We start from the raw sequence: 12012 nt of genomic DNA, 5'->3' as shown, positions 1-12012 counted from the left end.
GGCATTTCCTGCTCCCCTGCTGAACACCTTAATTTTGTTCTCTGCTAAATGTGAAAGAGAATGGCCTGGCTCCCATTTTTGCCTAGCAACAGACCTTTAATCCTACAGGCTGGGGAGAAGCCAATAAGAGGGTTCAGTGGCTTCATGTCCCACACCTGAATGAGACTATGGCAATTCTTAGGAGGCAGGGAGACATAGCAGTTGTGTAAGGAGAATAAACAGCCATGAAAACAGGACTGAAGGTTCCCTGGACTCTGGGAGAGCATGTTGGGAGTAAGACGTAAGAGGAACCCTGAGGCCTCCTGCTCAAGGAAGTGAAAGGAGTGGCCGAAGGAACACAAGTTCAAGGTGGAAGGTGGCATGTGTTGCACAACTAAGTCTAGTTCATCAGTATTACAGGGCTCAGGAGAAATGTTTATGTGTTCCTCCTGCCTGTTGTCAGAGGCCACCTAGAGGTCAAAAAAATTCCAGGGTGTTACAATATTTCTTGAGCTTCTTTCTTCTGCACATGCTATCTGCACAGCGCCCAGTCTCTTTAGCGTCACTTCTCTCAGCCTCACTTCTCATTTCAGCCAGTGATGCAGTACAAGCAAATTTCCATCTCTTGGAAGTTAATTCAGCCAGAATTTTCAGAGACCGGTAGAAGCTGGAGCTCCCCAGAAGCCCTTCCTTCCCCTCCAGGATTCCCCTCTTCAGAATCCAGGGTCTAGCATACACTTTCAGGAACAGAGAGCTCTCCCCCCAGCCCTAGGCAGTGCACTCATTTCATCTCATAGAATAAAACTGTTGAGGGCTGGTACAGTGCCAGGGCCTTGGGTTAGATAGTGACTGAGCTGTTAGAAAGTTTCCCTTCGATTGAGCCAAAATGTGTCTCCCTGTAGCTTCCATCCTTGGGCCACAGCCTTGACCTTTTAATTCACTTAGAACACGCGTAAACTCATTCAAATATTTGAAAATGGCTGTTGTTTCCCCCAAGAATATTCTTTCTGCCACAGATAAGCATTTTTTTTCTTTCAATTGTTTTTTGTCATTACTTTTTTTTTTTTTTTGATACCAGGGACTGAACTCAGGGAAGCCTAACCACTGAGCAACATCCCCCCTCCTTTTTCTTAAATTTTGAGACAGGGTCTCCCTAAGTTGCTTAGGCTGAGGCTGGCTTTGAACTTGCAATCCTCCTGCCTAGGCTTTCTGAGCTACTGGGATTATGGGTATACACTACTGTGCCCACCTGTCTTTACTTTTAAGAGCAGTTTGGTTGTGTATCTTTCTTGAAAATCCAGGAACGCATATAGAAGGAAGTAGCAATCTGCCATATTCTTCCTCTCAGAACCAACAACTGTAACATTCTTTCTTGTAACCAGTCTTTTTTCCTCTGCATACTGTGCATTCTACACTGTTTTCCAACCAAAATGGAATCCTTCTCTACATAATATTTTAGAAGATTATGTTTTTTCACTCTTGAATGTATTAACTTTTCCCTCATTCTTCTACTAGGCTAATTTTCATATGAAATTCTTTAACTGTTTAATAATTGATTTAACTTACTTTGTCAGGCAAGACACTTAGGTTGTTTTCAATTTTTCTTTACTACAAAGAACACTGGGATTTGAAGTGGGATGGGGTAGGGAGTAGGTGAATGCAGAAAGACGAGCCCTTGAATCAATTAGTCATATGACTTTAGCATCTAATTTTTTTCCATTTTCAATGTTTATAATTATACTTCCTAGAACACGACCATGAATGCCTGCTTAGTATTTGGTTGCAAAGATTTACCCAAATTAATATAACTGGTTTCCTATTATTGGACACTGAGACAGTTTCTAATTTTTGATGATTACAAACCAGGCTGTGATGAATATCCAAGAAGCTAAATCTGTGCTGGTGCTGGACACTGAGGTCAGTAGGGATATTTTCAAGACCTCTAAAGAATAAGGTGCCTGCCAGTAGTTGTAACTGGAAGCTTTTTGGCAAAGACCCAGAAGGCTGGCTAAGGCCAAGGACTATGGTCAAGCCTCTGGGCTTGCCTGAGGTCAGTACCCATTACCCAGCTCCCATCACATAGTGTTCATGTTGGCAGGGACCTTGGGGACCACTGGGCTGGCAGCCTTATCTCACACGTGAGAGAACGGAGGCCTGGGCTGGTCCTTCGACAGCTTAGCACTGGGCAGAACTCTGCTTCACCCCAGCCCCTGGCTCCTGAATGGAAAGCTGTGATCTGCTTTCAGATTTGGAATCCGCCCCAGAGGCCCCAGGAACTCCTGCCTGCTGTCCTTCACTGGACCATTTACTGCTAAGGCTGGAAAGAGAGGACTCAGGCACTTTCGCAAATGAACTGAGCAGCAAGGGGTTGGAGGGTGTTGAAAGAAGATTGGAGGGCTACCCCACAGGCAACTGGGCCTGCTCCACCCAGAATCCCCCCTTTTTTTCCCCCTAACCAGGTGATAGGCTTAGTGGCAGTCATCCTATGTAAGGTCCATCTGACAAATCTATTTGGGGTTTAAGCTGAAATAGCAGGTGAGTCCCTCCCTTTCCTTAGAGGGGTCAGCTGTTTGTACTGGGAACCAGCTTTGCTAAAAAGGCCTGTCTATCCTGCCCTCTGTCCCCAACAGCTCTCTGTGGTTTTGGGTGCTAATGAGCTCTCCTCCCTCCCTGCTTGGGCCTTGCTCTGGGCTGGGGAATTCACACAAATGGTGTGCAATTTGTCCCTTCTGGGTTTTCCTTTCTGACTTGGAGCTAAAGCAAACCCCTCAACCCCCACTGACACCTTGTTTATTCAACTGGGAGAGATTTAACACCCAGGAACCCAGCTCCCCTCTCTGAGCTCCTTTCCCAAATCTTCATCCCCCTCCCAAGCCCCCAGCCCTGCACTCCCTGAATAATTTATAAGTCTAGGCAGGGCTTATAAAAGGGTCTCTAGAGAAAGACCAATAGTGTGTAGAAAGTTCTGAGAAGTAGGAGAGCCCACTGCCTGCCTGACCTTGGTGTCCTAAGGATGGACCCTGCTGCTCCTGCTGCTGTGGTGCCTGTCCCAGACCTGGCCTTGGCCCTACCACCAGTTTCCCAGGAACTCCCTGGCCTATTACACCCATCACCCCTTCTCTCTTCTGGACAAGAAATACCTGGGAGTGAAAGGTAAGTGGAACTTGGCATTTGGCAACCTGAACTCAGGCTTAGGGGGTTTCTAGGAGAGAGGGGAGATAAGCTATTGGAGCACCTCTGCTCTGTAAAGGGGAGAGGCAATGGCCTCACAATCCCTGCTTCACATCTCTGGCCTGGAATATTTCATTTGGCTTTTCACTTCACTAATGCTTCCAGGTGGCAGGAGGGGATTGGGGGACAGTGGGCATTGCCAAAGCTGAAGGTCAAGCAGCCAGGTCCTTGTAGGCCAGGTGTAGAGTCCACTGAGTGGCACTGGGCCTAACATGCCTAGACTGTGGCTGAGGATGTAGGGAAAGAGCCAACATCTAAAGAAGCCTTTGACTGGGGCAACTGTCTTTTCCCCAAACATACCATATGACTCTCATCTGCTTTTTTTCTACCTCTGTAAGTCCAGTGGGGAAACAATGGGCCTGGGAATATTTCTGGTTCCTTCCCCCAGCCCAGGAAGATGGTAGTGTTCTGAGCTCTACTTCTTGGAGCAGGAGGTAGGAGGCAAAATAGTTTCCTCCCAACCCTCATTTACTCCTCCAAATATTTCACATTCAACAAACATTTACTAAAGCACCTATTATGTCCCAGGCATTGTGCTAGGTGTTGAGAATTTAGATATGATCAAACATCTCATTGAGCCTAAGAAACTCAACATCAACTGATCTCTTTTTTCTCCTAGAGGAGCTTGTCTTTGGAGGCCCTGGCTGTCCTCCACAAATGACCCCCCAAGGCAGGTGAGGAAGTTGGTGGATTGGGTGAGTTTGGGTCCTTGTGATATATCTTTATAGGCACATGCAGCCACATTCATTCACACTGGCCAAGTCCCTTCCCAGAGAGCTCCTGACCTCAGTCCAAGGCTGCAAATCTGAGAGCACATCCTTATGGCTTTGCTAACATTTGAATTCCACAGCAGCTCTGGGAGGCCCAAGATTTCCATGGCCAATGGAAAAATGAAGAGACTTAGGCTCAGAGTGGGAAAAATGTTTGGGAAGGCCCCATAGCCAGTGTGCAGCAGAGCTGGTGCCCAAATCCCAGTCCCCTGGCACAATGCCCTAGTATTCTCCCACCCTACCTCCCTGAATCTTGGCTGCTCCAGTAGAACTCTGTTCCCTGGACAGCCTCCAAACAGGTGTTAGAACAGGGGCGGGAAAGCAAACAACCCCAGGACTCTGTCCATTTGTTTTTCAACCAGAACCAGGACAGACCCACTTGTTGTAGGACAGGGGGCTGGGGAAGTAGACCCTGGAAACGTCTTAAGATCTCTTCCAGATTGTCCTACCTGCAGATTTCTGACTTCTGATATGGGGGAGGCAGTTATCTGGCCATGCACTTTGAGCCACATGCTAGCTTTTGCTTTGGACAGGCTGCTGGTGGGGTAACGGCCACTGAGGCCACCAAGGCTGACTCTGAATTCCATCACCCCGTCAGGTAAGCTTCTGGCACCAAGCTTAGAACTTGATATAGATACATTAGCTGTCTAAATCCTCACAACAGTCCTGAGAAGCAGGAGGAAGGGGGCATTTGTATGATCGTTTCATGGTCAAGGAAACTAAGCCCAGAGAGGTTAAGGGACTTTCTTGGCCAAGGTTGCTTTCCCAGGAGGCATTGTCACTGTTCCCTAAGGATGAGCCCCTGTACACACAGCAGTGAAGGAATCTATAATAAAAAAGATGGGAAGCACAGCGATAGAGATTTCTTGGCTAGAAGTCTCCTGGGAAGGGGAGTAGGGTAAGGGCTAGAACTGATAGATGTGGGGCTAGGTCCTCCCACAGCTGTAGGTCCACCAAAGGTGACCTTCTTGCCAGGGTCATTTTGTAACAGTTCAAAAACTTCTATTACAAAGCTTTCTTTCAACCTTTCCCTCTCACCCCATTAATCCAGTTAAGAGAAGGGGTTTAGGGGCTGGCTTCCTTCTTGGCCCTACTGGTGCCTCTGTATACTCAACTAGTCTACATTTGAGGCCATGTTTCTTCTCTTCCCACAGGCTCTTCTGGCCGAAATCACGCTCCTTTGACTACCTGTATAGTGCTGGGGAAATTTTACTGCAGAATTTCCCTGTTCAGGCCACTATCAACCTATATGAGGATTCTGACAGTGAAGACGAAGAAGAAGAGGAGGAGGAGGAGGATGAAGAGGAGAAAGAGGAGGCTAATAAAAAGGGGCCAGAAGGGTGTGTGAGAGTACCAGGGCCTGCACCACACAGGGCCACAGCTCCTCCTGTCCAAACTGAAGCAGTCACTGATTGGCAAGTTTCCAAGGGCCTTTCCAAGGGACACCTTTCTGGACTAAAAACTGGGTCCTCAAGCTGCCCAGCTCATCCTGGCTTACCCAACTAGCTGGTGAACTCAGGCCCCTGGCATCTCATTGTCTGGGCTGCTGACAGGATTCCTAGGAGCTCTAGGGAAAGGAAAACCTGTTTCTGAAGCCCCCAGGAAGCAGAGCAGGGCAGGGCATGCCCTTGTGGAGCAGAACAGCCACTTCTCAGGGCCTTTGACAACCAAGCCTTCCCAGGTGGCCACATAAGTCCAGTCTCTCCCATGGGAAGCCTGACTTCTGACTTTACCTCCAGGGACACCAATACCAAATCCAAGCAAATTTGGGGCACCTTTCTGATGAGTCTTGTAGGAAGACAAGGAGGCATCTAGAGAATCAGCTTGCTCTGGGGACTCCTTCCCCCATTTTGCTTGCTCTCCATTGAAATCTGAGTGTTGGCATGAGATGAATCAGGAGAAAAATAAACTACATGATGTTTGCCTTTTTCTTGGAACTGTGCTGATTTCTTAACTGAACTCTGCCCATGTTGTGAAGCCATGAGTGGAGGGTCAGAGACCAGCTCAAGGCCAATTCATTGCTCTACCTGAGGTCAGTTGACAGATTTTTCTCCTTTGGGATGTAGGGCTAGGGACCCAGCATGGTGCCAAGGCTTCTCAATTTGTGAAATCAGGCTTGATTAAATTTCTAGGATAGTTTAGAAAGCCCTCAAAGGGTAGCCTGAAAGTTGGGAGTAGGGGATGGGCTTCAGGGGAAGGAGGGAGTGTTGGAAATGGCTGTGCATGTGTGAGGAGGGGTATTGGGGGGGCTACTAAGTCCTGTCAATTTTTTTAGGCACCAAGGATTGAACCCAGAGGCACTAACCACAGAGTGACAACCCCAGTCCTTTTTCTATTTCATTTAGAGACAGGGTCTCACTGAGTTGCTTAGGGCCTTGCTAAATTGCTGAGGTTGGTTTTGAACTCACAATTCTCCTGCTTCAGCCTCCCAAGCCACTGGGATTACAGGTGTGTTTCACCATGCCTGGCCTATCCTGTCAATTTTCTGTCCTTAGTTCCCTTTGTGTCCACCACAGCTCAGGCCTTGTTGTTGACCTTGCCCCAGTTCCTCTTCAGCTAATTTTTTTTTGCCTCCAGCATGTCCTTTGCAATTTGTTTTCTGAACTGGCTATCGAACCAGGCCAGGTCATGTCCTTACTTCACCAATAGCTAGGCTTATGGTTGTTCTGTTTGGTTTAGGTTTTCTGTTTGTTTTTAATCACAGAATCCCTTGGAAATCTAGGGCTTCCCTACCCAGAAAAAATACATGTGTATACACACATTCAATGCTATGTATTTCCAAATCAAGTCCTTAATGTAATATTCTAAGGTTTTCAATTATCTGGATTTGCCTCTCTTGCTTATTTACTTGTTTTGCAGAACTAGGGATTGAACTCAGGGCTTCACATATGCTAGGCAAATGTTCTATCACTAAATTATATCCCAAGCCCAGATTTCTGTCTCTTTAGATTCATCCCTCAACTCTTGCAATTTACACTGTGTCCTTCAATATGGCATACTTTCTAACGTCTCTGTGGCTTTAAACTTCTGTCTGCAATGCCTTTTCACTTTTGCATATCTTGTACTCCCATCCCTGCTACATGACTAGTCCACCGACCACTCCTATGAGAAGCCACTCCAAGCAGACTGACCCCCGCCACTCAGTGCCTCTCCTACCATAGCACCTGCCTCCTTTCCTATCCTATGCGTAAGATATAGCAGGGTTTGATATCCCCATATGACTTCATAGCACAGCACAATGACAGGCACAAAGGAGTTGCTTAGGAAATGCTGAAAGTCAAAATTCTCAAGTCTTCTTAAAGCAGCTCTTGGTAGAACCAACATCCATTTACTTGCCTGTTTCCCTATATCTTAGCTACAAAGAGGACAGGATAACATCTTATTGAGAGGCAGAACGAGGCTACTTTTCTTTCCCCTCCTTTTTCAAACTGAGATAATCAGCTTCAGTTCTGAGCTATAGTTGGGACTTTGCCAATTCAGATAGAGCCTTGAGCTGGCCAACAAACTCACACACTGGTGCCATCTATTGGTCAAAATTTAACCTTGTTCTTTAATTAAAGCTGCTAGTTGATCTTTGACCACTTTAATCCTTTTATTCCATTCTGTTTCTGCTTTTAAGTAAAATGGAAACTACCATGTGCTTGTTGTATGACCTTGGGCAAGTTACTTATCCACTCTGAGCCCTCTCTTCATTGGTATAATGAGGATAATAATGTTACTTCCTCTCAGAGTCATTGTGAGGATTCAACGAGATAATATGTAAAAAGTATTTAGTCTGGGTTCTGGCACATAGGAAAACCATCCAGTAGGTGATACTAGTCACAATAATAGTAGTTGTGGTAGCTGATATTATTAATTTTATAAAAGAAATGAGAGTATAGGCTTGAGTCAACTAATGACTGATTTATTAAGTACCATTTGATTGTCTAACCAGTCAAAACATCTTTGCAGTGTTCATCTCCATTAAAAACAAACAAACAAACAAAAAAACCAAAAGTTAAATGACAGAGGTCAAGTACTGTTTCCTGGACCACTCTTGACATTCAAATGGCAGCCCACAGGTTTTGGGATCCTATCCTAAGACAGCGGTTTTCAAACCTATTTTCATGCTTTTACAGGAAACCCTTCCTTTGGAATTGTGTTTTGAATCAAGCGCAGAAGCCTAATATATAAGTCAGATTAAATGGAGCTGCCCTGGGGAAGCCAGAATCCCTGCCCCAGTGTCCTCCACTCTCCTTTAAACTCTCTCTACTCCCACTTATTTATTTATTTTTGTAGTACTAGGGATTGAACCCAGGGACACTCTACCACTAAGCTGCATTTCCAGTCCTTTAATGTTTTTTTTTGTTTTAATTTTTTTTTTTACATTTTACTTGTAGCAAGGATTACTATCAAACTCCACTCATCGGGTCAGAATGGAGTATTAGCAAAAAACTTGCCCCTCATGTAGCATACTACCTATACTTGCAAGTACATTTTATGTTTTAATTTTAAGACAGGGTCTTGCTAAGTTGCTGATGGTCTCACAAAATTCCTGAGGCTGACCTGAAACTTGCCATCCTCCTGCCTTAGCCTCCAGATTCACTGGAATCTCCACCCTCTTTTGTGAAGCACTATTAGGAATCCCCAGATTGTGGGGAAGACAGTCATGAAATCACTGTCATAAGGGTTAAAGTCAAGAATGATATGAAGCTGAGGGGGGATTAATTAGTATTTTAACATGACCAGTGTTCCGTTTAAAAATCCTTGTTTTGGGTCCTATTTTTTAGGTCCTATTTGGTTAAAATCCTTTGTTTTGGGTTCTATTTTCATATCTCAAAAATTGCTTGAGTCCTTATACCATAGGTTATAGGGATTTAAAATCCTTGGAATCCCAATATCCTTGGTTTTAAAGTATTATATAGCATAGAATTACAAATCCCAAAATCCCCAGAGGTTTAAAGACCCTAAAACCCTTGGAACAGTAATTCTTAACTCAGAATGAGCTCTTCTCACTCCCCCACACCTCTCACTTACTGTGCATGTGCTGTTGTTTACTAAGTAGACATTTTGTCTCACTTTCCTTTCAGTACCATGTCCTGAAATGGCTTCCAATCCTCCCCCCCTCCACATGGTTGCTAAGTGATTGGAACTCACCATTCAGACTAATCAGAGCCCAGTGTGAGTTACTTTGATATTAGTGTATTCAACTCCCATGCACAATTGTAGGGAAAAAAATCTTGTTCAAAACCCAGAGTCCCAGAGTCCTTCCTCCAACTCTGCTCAGCTGTCCCATCCCAGTGTCACACAATACCTTTCCACCCAACCACTGATTGCCTCCTTTCCCCAACCACATAGCAACAGAGAGGGCATATCTGTTGAGAGTGAAGTTGCATTTGAACCGGACCTTGAAGGATGGACATGGTTATAGATGGAGAGAGAAAACTTCCCAGGAAAAGGAGTACCTCTTCATTTACTAAGCACTACTATATGCCCAGTGTTAATACTGTAGTGATTAAGAGCATGATCTTTGGAAGCAGATGTACCTGGTTTCAAATTCCATATTTCTCACCTGTTGATTCTAATCATTAGCCTATGCCCCTGGAGTGTTAAGTTCAGCTTTCTGCTCTTAATCTCACTGCAATCTCTGTAGTTCTTTATTATATCTACCGCCACCTCACCCCACACAAGTTCATTAAAATAGTTGCCTATTCTCTGCCTCTGTGCACAGAATGTCCCCTACTCATACTTCTGTTACCAACTCCGCTTCTCACCCCTTCCCCACAACTGTACCTGTGTGGTTGTGTATCAGGTAGATATGTTATCTCCTTTCTTTGCCAGTCCTATCTTGTAAAATGGTGGCCGATCTTTTTCCCAAACACGTTGTTATGTGGCTTGAGTTGACTGTTTTGACCTGTTAGGAGCCTGGTGTTGGTTACTGTGTTTTTGTTTTACCCCCAGTTGGCATGGCTTGTAGCAGCCTCCATGCAAATGTGCAAACCCAGGTACAAAAAAATCCAATAAGGAAGGCTGGGAGTACGGCTCAGTGGTAAAGCTCTTGCCTGGCAGGCATGAAACCCTGGGTTCAATCCTAAGTACTGCCAAACACACACACACACATATACACACACACACACACATCCTAACAAAAACTTAAGCAAAGAGTAAATAAATGCTCAGTGAGTGAGAGTTATAGCACTCATTCTGCCAGGCATTTACCATAGATGGTATGCCCTTAATCTTGTATGACACTATAATCACAACAATCAGGTGATAGGCATAATCAGTAACCTTCATTTATGAATAATTCTTTCTTTCTTTTTTTTTTTCTCCTGGGTTTGTGCTTGCATGGAGATTGCATGGGTTTGTGGCTTGCATGGGGCTTACCAGCTGGGGGTAAATCAAAACCCAGTAACCAATCAGGACCCTGACAGGTCAAAAGAGTGAAGGCCACTATTTTACAACAGGGGACTAGGGAGGAAAGCAGGCGAACTGTCTGTCCACTAGATAGCCCCAAGGACACAATTGGGGTGGGTGAGCAGGAGGTGGTAACACCCACTCAGGTGGAAGAGGGGCTTTCCTGTCCAGAGAGTAGGTAATAGGGTGAACAGGAGGATAAGAGAACAGCTGATTATTGTTGAACTCTTCTAGGAACTTTACATGGATTAACTCCTTTAATACAATAACCCCAAGGGGTAGGTAAAGTTAGGGAAACTGAGGCATAGAGTGGTTTTAAAAAAGAATTATTCCAGGGGCTGGGGTTGTGGCTGAGTGGTAGAGCACTCGCCTAGCATGTGCAAGGTGCTGGGTTTGATCCTCAGCACCACATAACAATAAATAAAATAAAGATATTGTGTCCAACTATAACTAAAAACTTTTTTTAAAAAAAAGAATTATTCCAAATCACACAGTTGGTAATCTGTGGCATCTTCTAAGTGCCAGATTCTTGACATGTATTACCTTACAACAACCCTAAAAAGTAAGTACTATTATTGTCCTGATGTAATAGATGAGGAAACTTGGGTACAAAGAGGTTAAGGAATCTGCTCAAGTTCACATAGTTGATGATTGAGCCAAAATTTCAGAGATGGCAGCACTTGCCTGTAAGTACACTGATGATGCAGAAGTAGGATTTACATTCCTCTGACTAGAGCCCCAAGCCTTCAGGAGATGGAATCAACAGGGTTAGGTGAAGGATTAAATCTGTGGGAGGGAAAAGAAAAAAAAAGGTTTCAGTTCTGCCTGGAGGGAAGTGAGTCAGAGGATATGAAGAACTCTGGGCCAGGGGCCAGGAAAAGCTGAAGGCCAGTGAAAGGTGTCACTGAGGAGGGATGTTTGGCAGCCTCCTGCTAGGCAATGGCAGGCTCTCATGGAACCTGGGCTTTGAGTACAGGGATACCAGAGGCAAGGGGCTGACGAGGGAATTTTGTTCCTGCCTCTCAGTGCTGTTCTGCCTCAGAGTAGAACAGGACTTTGCTGCCCATGCCTCGTTCTGGTTGAAAAGTCCAGGCCTAGAAGAACTATCAACAGCTGAGCTCTCCTGTGGTGTGCCAGACACTGTGCTTGGTGCCCCACACACTTCATCCAGAATTAGCCTCACCAAACCTCAGCAGAGTGTGTAAGATTATCCTCATGCTTATAAGATAGGGACCCAGGTAAAGTGACTTCTCAGCAATTACACAGTGGGACAGCCTAGGCAGAACTGGGACAGTGTAACTACAAAGTCCCAGCTTTTAACTACTAGTTTCCTTCTCTTCTTCTCCTCATGCCCCCAGACAAACCTTGAGAGCCTTGAAGGCTAGCAGCTGTCTCTGGCCTCCTACAATCTACAGGAAAAAGAACAGTGTAAAATGTCACACAAAGGCACTTCTATACCCATCATGGGTGATACCTGAGGCTTGAGGTCAAGTGCAAATTTTGAGGTTGAGAGGCAGCACGGGAATCAGCTGGAATCAGGCTCTGGGTTCTTCCAGATGTCTTCCACTTGAGAACAAGCTCCACGTGTATATTAACAACTGGAGAGGCTGCGCCCTCTAGTGACCAAAATGTCAAT

At 45.2% G+C, this 12012-nt stretch overlaps 1 protein-coding gene across 3 annotated transcripts; it reads left to right on the top strand.

Moving 5' to 3' along the window:
* Window positions 1-2137: 2137 nt before the first annotated feature.
* Window positions 2138-5917, top strand: Ripply1 (ripply transcriptional repressor 1). 3 transcript variants are annotated; one of them, XM_034636518.2, is made up of 5 exons: window positions 2138-2514; window positions 2992-3132; window positions 3830-3905; window positions 4514-4578; window positions 5135-5917. In XM_034636518.2, exons 2-5 carry the CDS (start codon window positions 2993-2995, stop codon window positions 5484-5486), a joined length of 633 nt encoding a protein of 210 aa, XP_034492409.2. In that variant the 5' UTR covers window positions 2138-2514; window position 2992; the 3' UTR covers window positions 5487-5917. The 3 variants fall into 3 exon arrangements, with proteins under 3 accessions (XP_034492409.2, XP_071462412.1, XP_071462411.1); XM_071606310.1 differs by having other exon boundaries at window positions 2142-3132; window positions 3830-3884; XM_071606311.1 differs by lacking the exons at window positions 3830-3905; window positions 4514-4578 and having other exon boundaries at window positions 2140-3132.
* The last annotated feature ends 6095 nt before the right edge of the window (window positions 5918-12012 follow it).

This window comes from Marmota flaviventris, chromosome X (genome assembly GCF_047511675.1).
Source record: "Marmota flaviventris isolate mMarFla1 chromosome X, mMarFla1.hap1, whole genome shotgun sequence".
In the NCBI taxonomy this organism is placed as follows: domain Eukaryota; kingdom Metazoa; phylum Chordata; class Mammalia; order Rodentia; family Sciuridae; genus Marmota; species Marmota flaviventris.
This window is presented reverse-complemented; position numbering and strand designations above follow the sequence as displayed.

Coding starts and splice junctions, on each gene's coding strand:
- Ripply1 (XM_034636518.2), top strand. CDS start 2,993: ATGGACCCTGCTGCTCCTGCTGCTGTGGTGCCTGTCCCAGACCTGGCC. Junction 3,133..3,829: donor GAAATACCTGGGAGTGAAAG/GTAAGTGGAACT, acceptor TTTTTCTCCTAG/AGGAGCTTGTCTTTGGAGGC. Junction 4,579..5,134: donor GAATTCCATCACCCCGTCAG/GTAAGCTTCTGG, acceptor CTCTTCCCACAG/GCTCTTCTGGCCGAAATCAC.